This window comes from Eleginops maclovinus, chromosome 1 (assembly GCF_036324505.1).
Source record: "Eleginops maclovinus isolate JMC-PN-2008 ecotype Puerto Natales chromosome 1, JC_Emac_rtc_rv5, whole genome shotgun sequence".
In the NCBI taxonomy this organism is placed as follows: domain Eukaryota; kingdom Metazoa; phylum Chordata; class Actinopteri; order Perciformes; family Eleginopidae; genus Eleginops; species Eleginops maclovinus.
Genome location: NC_086349.1, coordinates 15,404,500 through 15,419,478, shown reverse-complemented (window position 1 = coordinate 15,419,478; position 14,979 = coordinate 15,404,500). Strand labels below are relative to the sequence as shown.

At 39.9% G+C, this 14,979-nt stretch overlaps 2 protein-coding genes across 2 annotated transcripts; both read right to left on the bottom strand.

Moving 5' to 3' along the window:
- Window positions 1-809: 809 nt before the first annotated feature.
- Window positions 810-3,588, bottom strand: hoxc10a (homeobox C10a). Its single transcript, XM_063888866.1, has 2 exons — window positions 2,913-3,588; window positions 810-1,087 (listed from the first exon to the last, which is right to left on the bottom strand). The coding sequence occupies exons 1-2, from the start codon at window positions 3,586-3,588 to the stop codon at window positions 810-812; spliced, it is 954 nt and encodes a 317-aa protein (XP_063744936.1).
- A 7,324-nt stretch (window positions 3,589-10,912) lies between these two features.
- On the bottom strand, window positions 10,913-13,979 carry hoxc11a (homeobox C11a). The gene is given in 3 exon segments (XM_063887916.1): window positions 10,913-11,852; window positions 13,123-13,850; window positions 13,852-13,979. Coding segments are annotated over 3 exon segments (1,089 nt in total). The 3' UTR covers window positions 10,913-11,619.
- Window positions 13,980-14,979: the final 1,000 nt, after the last annotated feature.

The window sequence follows — 14,979 nt, the reverse complement described above, 5'->3', positions numbered from 1 at the left end:
CTGCAGCACATTATATTTGCAGATCATAAAATCCACCCCCAACGCTTTCCAGGGCGAACCTGACATTAGAATTTTATGACCTTGACTTACTGTGGTCACCTGGATAATATTTAAATCAACGTTATGGTCTCTCTCTCTTCTATTAAAACTGCCATGATCTCCTTTTCTCATCCGCAGTGTCTCTCCCTCCCTCTCATTTGCACCACTATGCCAGGGGACGGACAAAGTTGGTAATACCTTTCCATTTCCCCCTCCTTTTATTGTTTTGGAATCGTGTGCCATGAGCTTCATATAGTCTTGTGCATACACATTACATTGCACGGCTATGCCAGAGTAACAGACAACGAAGAAGCGGCACAAGTGGCTAAACATTCATTATAGCTCAGCAAAGTAAAACTGCTTACATGCCAAGAGTTATTTATAGATTGCCTGGGATTGCCTCCTCCTTTCGTTTGCTTCATGTTATATTATAATTATCATCGGAAGGTAATTGCACATCATTGCACCAACGCTGTTGCAAGTGTTCACCTGGTACTCAAAGTGTAGTCTGCAGCGAGTTCAAACGAAGGCACGCTCTGGATATGGGAGTGTGTGTTTGGTGTCTGTTTTAGCGTTGAAGTGTGCATGTAGAGAAATTAGATCAATAAATTAATGATACTGAATGCATAAGATGACACATGCATGTCTGTCTATACCTGTCATGTAAATGCATGTGTGTGTGTGTGCGTGCGTGTGCGTGTGCGTGTGCGTGTGTGTGTGTGTGTGTGTGTGTGTGTGTGTGTGTGTGTGTGTGTGTGGTTTAAATCTCCTCAGGAATAGTTATAAACTGCACGGTGCTCCCTTTCTCGGCTCTCCCTGCTAAGCTTCTTGAGCTTCATGCGTCTGTTTTGGAACCAGATCTTGACCTGTCTGTCGGTCAGGTTGATACTCCGGCTGATCTCCAGGCGGCGCTCCCGAGACAGATACATGTTGAACAAGAACTCCTTCTCTAGCTCCAGCGTCTGGTGCTTTGTGTAGGGGCAGCGCTTCTTCCTTCCACTTTTGGCTTTTAACCAGCTTCCCGTTGTCTTTTCCGCGGATAAATCGTCTACTGGAACAAAAAAAGACAACGATGAACAAATGTGGCCAAATCCGGAGAGGCAATTTGTGCAGAAATCATGCAGCTTCATAACCTCCATCAGTACGCTAGATGCAATGTCCACGCCCATATCTCACATGCACATTCAATAACGTTGATCTGGATCAAAATAGTTTAGAAGACCTGATTTAACGGAGTGGACCCTCCGACACTCTCCCTTGAACAAATGAACAACGTCGAACACCCCAGCTTTTGCTTCAACTCCTACTGCTTTCAATTTGCCTTTGTGTGATGTACAGCTATAATTAGATCAAATCAAGCTAGGGTGTGTAAGCACTTCTTTTGTCTGTGTTGGACCTCAGACTCCCATAAAATGTTATTACTTTTGCACGCCGGAGTCAAATGTTGTTTTTTTTAGGTTCATCCCGAAACAAAGCAAAGTCTCTGTAGCATAATACAAGACTGAGAAAAACAGTTATGTCGGTAATAGCAGGGAACACACACCGCTGCTAATTTCTTGATTAGGTTGCAGGCTCAAGGGAATAACGCCCCTGTTGCGTATACAGACAAACAGAGGCGCACACGCACAATAGCATGCAAGTTGCAGTAATAATTATCCTAATGTGATAACTCAGTGTGTGGCTCAACTTAATCATTACCAAACATTTAATTCAGTAATATCACACACACACACACACACACACACACACACACACACACACACACACACACACACACACACACACACACACACACACACACACACACACACACACACACACACACACACACACACACACATACATACATATAATGTTTTTTTGCAAAAAATAATAAATTTAAAAAAGGCACATTGGTCGTAATGTTTGGAGGTAAATCCGCAAATTTCACAACAAACTGATACTATTTTTCAAAAAGACTTAAAACGGATGGCTGAAGGGTGAACAGTATTTTTGTAGTAGCTATAGCATAAATTCCTAGCATCCATAAGGGCAATCTAATGTGTGGTGTGTGTTGTTTTCAATATTATCAACCAATCGTTGCAGTTTGATTAAACAGACTGTTTAAAAAAAGTTAATAAAGTTATTATTGGTAAAGTACATACGTAATTGTATCAAACAGGAAAAAAATGTTTTGCTCGAATCTTAGTCAGCTGTTAGTGTTAGCATGAAGGATATTATCATGACAGAAAAATTATCTGACGTGGACCATAATGTTTTAAAAAAAACGGGACTGAATTATCCTAAATTATCCTTACAGCGACTCAGAAACGTATAAATGTATTTCTGATAAATATAATAAGGGAGAATTGTTGTCTGCGTTTCTAAAAGACCAAGGACATTTTTACAAACGGTTTTTCTGCTGAAGTTAAGCTATATTTGCGTTGGCTAAATAACACAATTTGGATGCATAAAATGGCAATGTTAAAATGGTTAAGTTTCACAATGTAATTGGCCCATGTAACAGAAACACATACTGTGATAAAGTGTGTGCGTACGTGTGAGCGTGTTTATTTCAATGATAACTGCCCTCACATTCTCAAATAATAAGGAAAGGTGTTAAATGCCACGAGAACCATAACCCCTGCCAAGCAAGGCTGTCAAATGCCCATATAGCCAATATGACTGCTTTAAAACACAAGTCTGCATTATTGGGTAATGACACAACACAGCATGCACATACAACACTGATAAAATTACTGCACGTGAGGAACTAGTTTTTGTATGCACGTTTTGTGTAAATGTGTATGTGTGTGTACGTGTGTAAGGGAGGAGGAAGAGGAGGGGGTAAAGTAGTCGTCTACCTTTTAATTCCCCGTCCGAGTTATCTGAGCAGCTGTCACTCTTGGCCTTCTCTTTCTTCCTGCTCTGACTCTCATCTGTGTTTAAAACCTCTCTCGCTGTATCCTGCGCCGATTTACTGCAATTTAGTGTCGATTCTGAGTCAACAGATGTCGCAAAGTGGGTCAGAGAGAAGCCGGAGGGGAACTGCTGGTCGTCCTGCTGTGGCCTCTCTCCGTTGAACACCTGGAAACAGCCGCTGGGCAAGGCGGTTTGTTCAGGCCGGGAGCTATTGTCTCCAAGCCGGATGTAAGTGACCGAGTCTGTTGTCTTTTTGTCCTTATTGCTATCATCCTGATAGAGGCAACAAAACGCCTCCTCTTTGACGTTGCCCGCTGAAAACAAGCAGGGTTGTAAACACTGGGCAACAGGTTGTTCGTCCCTACTGGTTTTCGAGCCTGGGGTCCATGTGCCCAGCTGTGTTGACAGGTAGGACGCATCCTGGAAGCCGCTGAGCGACACACCGCCCGGAGGAACCTCGTCTCTTTTGGAGAGTGAAGATGGTCCAACCTTTCCAATGTTTCTCATCACTGAATATCCGTACTCTGCAGCTGTGTGGATGTACATCCCGGGGTTGCTGGAATAACCCTCACTTCTGAACGAAGGTGATCCTCCCATTAAGGAATCCATCAGGAAGTTACCGGGAGCTATGTTATTCGGACATGACATTTTTGCATTTGGCAACACAGTAATCGTTAAGTGTGTTCCACCGAGTCTGAACTACGGGATTTCTCCTGGAGAATAGGGACAGTAGGATGCTGACATCTTTTGGAGGGGGGTGCAAAAATATCAGTAACATAATTATGGATGCTGGGAGACATGTCATGTGAATTCTAGGCCAATAGCGTCGTGGAAGTGGCCTTGATGCTCCAGACTGACGTGACGTCAGCGCGGTCAAGTTGGGGAAGCTGGAGGGTTTTTGATGGAGCACGAGCGCCAGCTAGCGACCAAATGCTAGTCAAGACAGCAGGCCCACACCAGTGGAACAAAGGGCGACTGCTGCAGTAGGATTTTAAAGCACTTCCTACGTGGCTTTTGATAATTTACTTTTTAAATTCTGTTAAAGTTAAGAACTTCATTTGATTAGAAAGAAAAAGTATTTTATCGACGTGTCATTTCCTTTTACTCATTGCGCCAGCGATGTGGAGGAGAAGCCATCGAGTGGTATTCATTTGAGAGTGCATTTTGTGTCTGTTTTTGTTTGTTTTAGTCGATTTGCTTTGTTGTTGACACGGATATAGAAAGGTAAGATGTACGCAGGTGTGTGACTTTAAACAAATCTATGCATGAACACCAGAAATGCCAGCTACTTAATGAATTTTAAACTGAAAGAAGTCGCTAGGTATACTAGCCCTTGACATTGTAGAGTAGCTTCAAAAGGTTCGCTTTGCATTTGCTTAACCCGTTTTAATTACGATTATATTATCCTTTGAAATATATTACTTTCATCCTTTTTTATATTTACACGAATGGATTACATGAATTATTACAAAAACTGTTTACAAAGGCCAGGTGATTTATTTTGACTTTCATATTTTTCATATTTTCTTCAAATGACTTTACTACTCTGACAGTATTACACCATATACTTCGTTAACAAGAAAACATGTACGATCTTGTTAGACCAATTAGTTAACTTTAACTAGACTGGGCTAACTCGTGAAGCCGCAAATGGCTGTTAAACTGCTTTTCTTCTTGAAATGAGCAACAAAATATTAACTAGACTGTGGAATATGTGCGCCAGTGGATGGCGGGCCTATAAGGATATTTACTATTGTGGTGTAAAAGGAAACCCATACAAATTCACGTCACCATCTTACAGGCTTATAAATAATTCATTGCATAACTGAACTATTGTTATATTTCTGTACTAGTTTCAGGATGTTTCTGTATGGGCTTTTAATTTGGTAAAAATATGAAATGGTGTTTTCATTTTTGTTTTGTTTTTCAAATAGATTTGGACCAGAGGAGCTGGAATGTCGATTAAGTGTGGCTCTCTCATTCAAATGAATGCGTATTCATGCACTCAGCCTTTATTTAAACAAGTTGTGTAGATTAGTCTGTTTTATACTTCTCCTTAACACTGTTTACATTGTCGTTTGAGTGTAAATGTGTGCTGGTCAGTTAAATATGTTTTTTAATAGTTGTCAAAAGGTTAACAAATGTGGTGTGCTGCAGTGGCTACGATATTGAATAGTCGCACTACTGTTGCGAAATATGAATACGACAAAAAGTACGTTTCTAACCTCCATTAATTTCTCCCCATGTGTTGTATAGGCTGAAAAATGCTTGTCTTTGTTTCGTGTGTGTGGCTTTGTGCCAGACCTGTTTTCTATCAGTCATTACGTTTTTAGAACATCTAGTTCAAAGAAATCCGCAGTTGCTCGAAAAACGAGAATCACACTGCTGCCGAAACCTCAAAGATTATAATTAGAGTTTTAGTTTGATAACTTGACACAAATCTCTACGGCACAAATACAACAATGATTATATAGAAGCGAACACTATCGCATTAATATTCGTATTTAACATAAAAACAACATCTTGTAAAACTAATCGTATGTCTTGTAGATATATATTTTAAAAAATGTTCCATTTGAAAAAGTCCAAGTTTAAGGACTGAGTCTCATAAGCATTTTGGTCTTTAAATAATATATTACTCACAGCTCTCTAGCAAACATTTCAAGACGGATGCAGGCAGATAATGATGGCATGCGTCTAGCCTTTTTTAAATCTGCTGATGTCCTAGTTTTGTTTTGTTTGCACGCTGGCCTGTCTGTCAATCCGTCTGTCTGTCTGTGTTCAGTTCAGAATCATTTCCAAAGGCAAGGGCAGGATAGGCCAGATACAATTATAATTGTCTTACATCTGTACAGTGACGTTTCCACATGAAATAAAACCTGTTTTTGCACATTATACTTTGAATGTAACTGAAATAAAAAACAAACAAACTGATACACAGTGTATGTGATGTTATCTGAATGACCAACATTCCACAGATTTATGAAATGAATGTGGCCATTCATAGCTACAGATGAACATTTGTTTTTATATAAATTGAAGATACAGGGGAGTATAACTTTAAGTGTGCAGAACATGTTCCTTTTGAACCTCTATAAAGCTAATAATAACAACACTATGAACCGGGCGTGCGCCCGTGAGTTAAATATATATGAACTTCCTTTAAAATATATTTTGGAGATGGACGTTTTACCTGAAAATAACATGAACATCCTGAAATAAAGGATTATTAAATTAAATCATTCGGACATCTTTCTTTAATCCCCACAGACGTTGGACCATGTTTGGGAATAATTAATAAACACAACCAATATAGTAAAGTCCGGCTGACAAACTCTTTGACATACAAAATCGGCTTTATGGCTCATTCACACCTAGCCTGCAGGCTTCGGCTCAGCCCAGCAGCACGAAAAAGGCATGCACATAAAAACAAATTACATACAACTTTTCAAGAAGCACAGAGCTCCAAATAATGACTACATTTCAAATGAGACGCAGAGAACATATGACGCGTCAGACCTGCTATTATAACCCCGTAGACTTGCATGGCGGTGCAGGTATTATTATACCGTAGGTCTGTGTTGACGAGTGGGACAGTATTCTTGTTGGAATGTCACACACATGAGATAATTAGAGCTTAAATATTGCGATGTCGCGGTAGAGTATGTGTTGTGACGGCACTGTTAGTATAGTTTTAGAATTGGCGTAGCAACTAACGTAATATTGTGATGTCACATACCGAATAATGTGTTGACATGTGCCTTGTGATGCCTCAGACGTAGTTTGTTATTCGTACTGCCAGTGTAGAATAACCATTATCATGGCACATAATAAAAGAAGGTCTGAGCCTGTAACAAGCACACGAGATTATAGGCTACACAAAGTATTATGACACAGGGTTGATAATAGCAAACAGTGGCTGAAAAAACCGCTGTGATGCTACATGCTCAATAGTGCAATTCGTGAATATAAATTAGAGTTGATTGGGCTGGTTATCTCTGCAGTTGTGTATAACAACACGGCAGTTCGAAAATTATAGAAACGTTTTATCTGAGCAGGCATACCTTTTTGCTTTAATAAAAATGGTACACACATCTAGTTGTACATTAATTGAAACACAAATGTGTTCAAAAAGGCCAATCCTACCAAATTCGTTTAGTTTTATTCTTGCAGATGTGTTGTTCAGTCAGCGTAAAGTATATTTTTAACAATATGTGTGTAGTATACCTAGCGACTTCTTTCACACACACACACACACACACACACACACACACACACACACACACACACACACACACACACACATACACATACACACACACACACACACACACACACACACACACACACACACACACACACACACACACACACACACACACACACACACACACACACACACACACACACACTATATTTTACCACGGTCTTTACACTTGTCTAAACTAGAGCCAACACTTTCGCCACTAAATTGTCGACCAATTGATTGCAAACCTGGAGGCTGTTGTTATATTGCAAACAGGTATGGCTGTTGACTGCTGCAGGGCAGAAAGCATAGTAGCGGGTTACCTTATTGTACTAATCAGGAGCCACTGGGGCGACACAACTAATTTGCTCCTGGCAGCCACTTTGAAATATATTTGCAGTTAGACGTGAGGAGGTTCTGCTTTGTGTCCTCTTTCATGCTGCTGTCCACTCCATGCACAACTGCAAATTTATGGTGCCAGAATCATGTAAGTTCTTAATTAAAAACCAGAGTGGTAACTGCCTTTAAAGTATAGCAGTAGCCTACTACATTATTGCCACTGACGACCACACCAAATACACACACCAGCCGCCATATCGGACTTAAAACTTACGACAAATTACAGTCACACTAGACTCGGTAGCGACCATAAATAAATGGAACCTTACAAATGCATTAATGTAAACTCAAGCGTTTTGAGTTATTTGGTTGCAGCAATAGCAGGAGCTCATTTTACAGCGTCGAACTGTTTTATGGCCCTATAGAACAGGATAGGTGCTGTGATGCGAATAGTAGTATAGTATAAAACCATTCAATAGCCTATAACCCCTTTGATTAGGACGTGTAGAGAAAAATACAGAAACACCCCTACATTTACAACACAATAATTTTCTTGGAAATATACCTGAATAGTGTTCTTAAGTCCGCAACAAAGAAATAGAAATGTTACAAAAACTAAAATATTTAGCAGATTTCCCCTATATTTAAAGCTACTGTCTTCTGTATTTATTTTCGAGGTATTTTTATATTTTAATATTTATTTATTTTATAGTTTATGTTTTGTATGTATATATTTTTTAATGTGGTAATTTAAATTGCTAAGAACACATTTATTTCGTTTTCTTATTCAGTTAGTACACGTATATAATTCCTTATGTTGCCAAACTATTTTTGTTAGGTTTATGGGCCAATTGAAACGATCTTACACATTTCAATATCAATACACACCTTTCCCTGGACTCAAAAAGCAGATATTATTTGCTTATAGCCTAGTTACATTCCAAAAATAAAACAAAGTCTTATTGATAGTTTATAGCATCAGATAGAGAAACTGAGATTCTTTAAAACTATTCCTCAGATTTTATGGAATCAATCAATTTTCCTTCAGCATTTTAATGGCACCAAGCTACATCTTTTCCCTCCTGGCTCGCCTCATCTACATAAAACACCGCCATTTCCCTTCACCACCACAACAACTACACAGGAGTGATCGCAGGAGCTGCTGGACTGTACTTCTGTCACGCAACACATCACGAAGAGGATGTTTCTAGCACTAATAATACTACTGTGATGTCACCGAGGCATCCATCTCAGGAAACGCTTTCAAGATCCCGTTGAGGAAACAAAACAGTGCTGTAAGCCGGGATACTCCTGGCCCTCGTGTGGTTGATAGACAACATTTGCAGGAGCCTCTGCAGCTCTATACGTTAGTGACGTTGTGTGTTGCTGAAACCTAGGCTACAAATTACCCACGTCACCGTCCCAGGGCCAAGGTTGGTGGGTGTGGCGAAATGGGGGCTCCCATAGCCTTGATCTCTGCTAGTGTGCATCGCCTTTCTTTTGTCAGAACAGCCACCTGTCCTTCCTGATATTACACCGACATATGCAGATTGAGCCTTATCCTAATTCCTGTAACATTTCTGCCAGGTGTTCATGCACTAAAAAGTGTGTATCACTTGGATACAACCACCAGATTTGTATTTCCTTTTATCTATTTTTTATTTGCATTAAAATAATGTTAAGCCCTTGGCTAAAACCCTGACATTCGGAAGTAAATAGAAAGCCATGCATTAGTGTGCACTGTAATATAAACTTGATACATGCACAGCAGCATGAGCAGGTTTCACATCTAAAGTCCGATATTAAATGATAGGCTGACTCACATATCCTACCCACGCACGCACAAACGCACAAACCGTCATGTTTGCCCTATAAGAGAACCACCAAGCGACAGGCTCACAACAAAATTATTTTCTTCTTTAGAGAAAAAACAAATAAAGGTATACAGTTTATACTAACATGTTTTAAAACGTCTCATGCGTGAAAACGTATACATTTTACAAGGACAATAAAGTGTATTTACTGGGCGTGCTAAAGCTGGCAAAGTTACCTGCTGTAGTTTAATGCGAGGGTTCAAAGTTGGGCTTTGTACACATTCCATTTTCTGTTCCCACTGACTCCCATTGGCCCATTCTGCCGCTGCACACATTTCCGGGCTAAAGGGGCTCCTTGATTCCACTTTATTGCAGCGGGTTAAAGGTGAAGGCCTTGACATTATTGAAGTTCAAAGACTACATTTAATTATAAATTGTAGTTAATGCACACGTGCAATCATCATGCGAATGTGTGGGGGAACACACATACCAAATACACACACGCACACATATTGCAAAAAAAGGAGACGCTAATTATGAATTCCTTTCCCCTCTTTATGTATTTTAGAACTGTTACCACGTGTCCCAATTAGTTAACAATCATTTATTCATAACTGGTTTGTTGAAATTGGCTGAGGTTCGGTGTCAGCTCAGAGAAATAGACTACTATTTCAAATGCGTGGCTGAATCAAAGCAGCATAACATTAGAAGTCACGAGGTGTCTACGAGACCAAATCGAGAAAATTAAATAAATAAATAAATAAAACTTACTCAATGGAAAATCTGTCCTCTGGAAACAGTGGATTTGCTGCAGTTGTCCAATATTGAGATTAGAGGAATGGCGGACATGGCAGTTTTGTGCATAGCGGGTTGGGATCTGGGTTGACGTTACAGACTACACAGACGTAGTTCATGTCGAAACCTATTTTGCCTCTCTCAGACATCCAGGGTTGCTTGTTTACTATTTACTGCGGAAGTGGACGCCATTCCCCCCGAACAGACGGTGCAATTAAGAGAAAAAAATAGCCATTTAGTGCCTCTGTCTTTATGGCAGTGTCTAGACTACAAGAGTGGCGATTCCATTTAGTAGGCACTAAAAGAGGTTATCATTCTAGTCTCTTTCTCTACATGTCTAAGATCTGAGCTCTATCTTCGTTTAACACGCTTGCTAACATGTAAACATGATCTTCCAGAGTGTTGCAATCTTGAAATCGCCAAAAGTCTGACAAATGTGGGCCGACCTATTCCTCAATTTCACCGTCACCAAACCTGCCACAGCAAAAATCATGTATCACCATGAACTAGCCATTAACACAAGTTTAAAGTGTGCTAATGTTATGTATGTGGGCCAGTTTAAAGTGATACATTTACGTGGAAGTTGCCTTTTCCAAAAAGCTTCGACTCGCGAACGAGTAAAAGCAGCGTACATTACCGGCTTTTATGAATAAATGCATATTATAATTGTAATTATGATGGCACAAAAAGCACAAAGTCGTTGAGTTTTGCCTATACGTTTTTGTTTATTCATAGGTATTATATTAATGATACACAGGCCAATAATCTGTTCCTCCTCTCTGAAATCCAAAGCACCAATGTTTTAAGCAAATAATTTAACGAGTGCTGGCGTTAAAGCTGTTATAGTTGTATGGGCAGTGTACTGAAAAATAGCAGCAGGGATAGCGGAAAGGAAATGCAACATATACGCCTATTTACAGTCAATAATGCACATAGTCTACTATGTACAGGGGAATATACTTTCACAGATTGGACGTCACAGTTCTTAATGGTGAAAAAAAATGTAGCCAGTATATTTGCTATAACTTGTTCATACTCTGGTCAAGAAATAATTAGATAATGATATGCTATATACATATACCAGAGGGAGGGGGAAGAGCTAAAAGTTGTCTGCGCAATAAGGATTTCAACTGTTTGTTACATCTGATATTTTAACAACAAATATGTCTATATGAACAATAGAGAACACAATAAAGAATCGTGATAAATAGAGAGACATATTCAAGAACAGCATAGGTATAAATGATTATTCTAACCATGTAGGCTTTTCTGGGGACCAGCAAGAAATTCACCGCCGCCCATGGGGCAATAAGAAAATGGCGACTTTATCCCATGCAGGCCTATTACTCCCACTGTCCACTTTAACATTGCACTGTTGGTGATATGGGCTCCTTTAGAAAATGGTTATGCCCACAATTACAATTCAATGAGATAAGAGTAGGTCTCAATGTCACTGACAAAGATTGTGACACTTTCTTCTCCTGCTCACAATAGGGGATTTCCAGAGAAGTACTGGAGGCGATCTCTGCTCAGCTTCTTTTCTTTCATTCTTCTATTCTGAAACCAAATTTTAACCTGGCGGTCGGTGAGGTTTAGCATTCGGGAAAGCTGAAGCCTTTTCTCTTTGTTGATGTAAACGTTAAAGAAGAATTCCCGCTCCAGCTCGCGAATCTGAAACTTAGAATATGGACACCTCTTCTTCCTTGTGCGAGGAGTGCCTGAAAAAAAAAAAAAAAAACAATCAATTATTACTATTAATAGAAACCATTCGCAGGCATTAACAATGATAATATATATACAAAATAGGGGACTTCAGTTTTGATGTGACTATAGGCTCACCAGATGCATAGAATTCAGTTTCAGTGACATTCATAATGATAACATTTCAGTCAACATTCATAAGGCAATGTGGCTGAGGCTATCACATAAACCAGCCATAAAGAGTGTTAAATATCCGAATCGCTTGGAGGAAATAATATCAACTTACAGGCTCTAAGTACGTGTTTATCTGTTATAAATATACAACAACAAAAGTATTTCACCGCATTATGTGCACCACATTCCTCTGGAGCTAAACTAACTATTTATACAATCTTTAGGCAGCGAGTTAAAATGCATCACCAATGTTAGCCATGGCCTATGTAGACCCATGTGGACTTATAACTTCTTAACAAACAGGTGACTTGGGAAATAGATGGAGTTTTTAATGTTTTCTGTGAGGAAGAGGGTCAGTCTCAGTTAGCTTGTATCTGCAGCCTGGTTGGGCCAATACAATGTCCATGAGGCTGAACACCAATGTACAACAACTATTTTGAAATTTTAAATGAAGCATACTTTTACTTAATTCTTGCCATTCAAGTTAACAGTGAACACAGTTCACATCAAATCGCCAAAAGGACATATGGAAGGGGAAATGGGTTTGGAATTATGAACGATGCAACACACTGGATTCTCCAACACTGACTCATTTAGTCCACAGCATGTTTGTAAATAGGGGAAACTGTTCTAATCTGTCATAAGATAGATGGTTATCTAGAAAGATATCTAGATGTCTATAAAAGAAAGCATTTAACCATAAAGTCTGTGATACTCTGTGTAGCATGTCTTTTGCGGACAAACGCAGTGCTAAAAGAAAATTCACAAGACGCCAAAAGCAATGTTCTGCCCAATTGGTTTTTACTCTCGACAGCCCAACGAGAAAATCCTTTAAAATGCCCTACGCAAGTTCATGATCAAAGTTAACATTTGTCACAATAGCTCTCTCTTAAAAATTTCACAGACTCTCACCATAGAGGCGTCTGTGTATAACATCCTCTTTTTTTCAAAGCGCTTTCCCATCGTAAAAATTCTTCTCGTTGCAAGAAAGAGCTTTGTAGGGTTATAATAAAATCCTTTGAATGCTTATAAAACTCCACATAAAATCTGACCGACAAAACACCGGGCTAGTCCCCTTAACCTTCCCCCATTTTACAGCTTCGGTATACCTACTCGAGTGGCTGCTCTTGCTGGCGGTGCCGTCCTTGGTTGTTGCGGAGGAAGACGTGCATGAGCCTGAATTTGTATGTTCCTCCTCATCGTCTGGGTCTTTTTCCTGCTCCGGGGCTCCGGCTACAGAGGCTATGGGCTGCTGCTGCTGCTGGGAGTCGCTTTCCAGCTTTCCCCCCTCGCCCTTTTGTAAACAATTGTCTGACTGATTGTCCGTGCTGCTGCAGTATGCGGTCTCAAAAAAGCGGTCGAAACCTTGCGGGAGGACGCTGTTTTTCCCCACGCCGGAGTAAAAACCCGTGGAGGGGTGATTGGACCCCGGATGGGTGTGATGGTGATGATGGTGGCTGTATACACTCTCGTTCTTCATAAGCATTTCTGTCATGGTGGATGGTGGAAGACATTCCCTATGCACCAGATCCTCTCCCGAGTAGCACGATGCATAATTGCTTCTGTGGTGCCATTTACTAGCAGGGTCCAAGCCGTATGAAACTTCCCGTACCGGCTGTACTTGAGACAGATTTGTGGAATAAGGGTAGCTGATTTGCCGGGACGGGGCCTGTGGAAGAAACGAGGAGACGGCAGAAAACTCGGGGACGTAGTAGGTGCAGCTGGGGAGGTAGATGTTGGACGCGCAGCCCGTCCTGTCCCCAAACTCGGATGTCCGGTCTTTGCGCGTCTGGGAGCAGAAGTTGCCCAGATTCACAGAGTTAAACATCTTTCTCTCTCTCGTACTCCGTACTATAGATAGATGTTTTGGATACGAGCTGCAGCAGAAGGGGAAAATTTGGGAAGGCGAGATGACGCGCAATCTGTCTAAGTCGCCCAGCAGACACGTGATCGAAAGTAGATATTGTCATATATCAATTTGGAAGAGTTGGATGTGTAGGAGTGGTTGGCTTTAGGTAAGATTGAGGAGGTTCAAACGAATAATTTCAAACACCACAGGCACACTAAGAAAACCAGTAACAGATTCCTGCTTGCATGGGTTAAGACAATTAGAGAGATATGTGCTGTGTGTGTTTATGTTTATGGGCTGGAGGTAGGCTAGCTAAAGAGCTACAGCTCCTTAAACAGGCATAGCACAATCTGCAGGGTGCACTCAGTGACATGCATTTCATAGTGTTAAGGAATTTTACAGGTAAGATTATTATTATTATTATTATTATTATTAAATTACTTTTGTTTAATAATAGTATCATCATTAAGATACATTTCCAAATCACAATATCATTTCAAGAAAAAATTAAGAGACCACTTCAGCATTATTACATATATTTTTTATTGTATTCTATAAACTACTGAATTGTTTTCTCTGTGTTGAAATTCAACAAAAACTCAAATTGCTGCCATACATGTGATAAAGATTTAAGAATAATTTGGATTGGTATCTTATTTTTTTCCGGAGCTGTGTATGCAGGAAAAGAATATGGATGGATTAGAAGAAGCAATGAATATACAGCCAATAAAGTATAAACCTGTTTTAAAAAACATCCCAGGAGCCTAATCATAGTTTCACTTTTTACAAACAGTTTAACAAATCACAGTGAATGACTCGTGTTCTTCTACAAGTCCCTGACACTCCCCGGGACATTTTTTACACTGTTGTCTGTGAAGTGCATGAGATTTTTCACAAGGGTCCTATATATTGTTTCTCCTATTTCCTTTTATTCTTTAATAGGGGCATCTCTAGTCTGCTGCACACACGATTATCAAGCAGATGCGTGAATAAGCCGGGGTCGTCTATTTAGTATTATGCAAAATATTAATTAGTCATCTGTTTCTTTTAGGGTCTTCTGTCTTACACTAAATGACAAATCTTGCAACACTAAACTGGTTGTGTACAACTACAATTATGCT

What these genes read in the sequence shown, in the direction of transcription:
- hoxc10a (XM_063888866.1), bottom strand. Translation starts at nt 3,588, where the DNA reads ATGTCATGTCCGAATAACATAGCTCCCGGTAACTTCCTGATGGATTCC. An exon ending in GAAGGCCAAGAGTGACAGCT is followed by an intron (nt 1,088 to 2,912) that starts GCTCAGATAACT and finishes TTGTTCCAGTAG; the next exon opens with ACGATTTATCCGCGGAAAAG.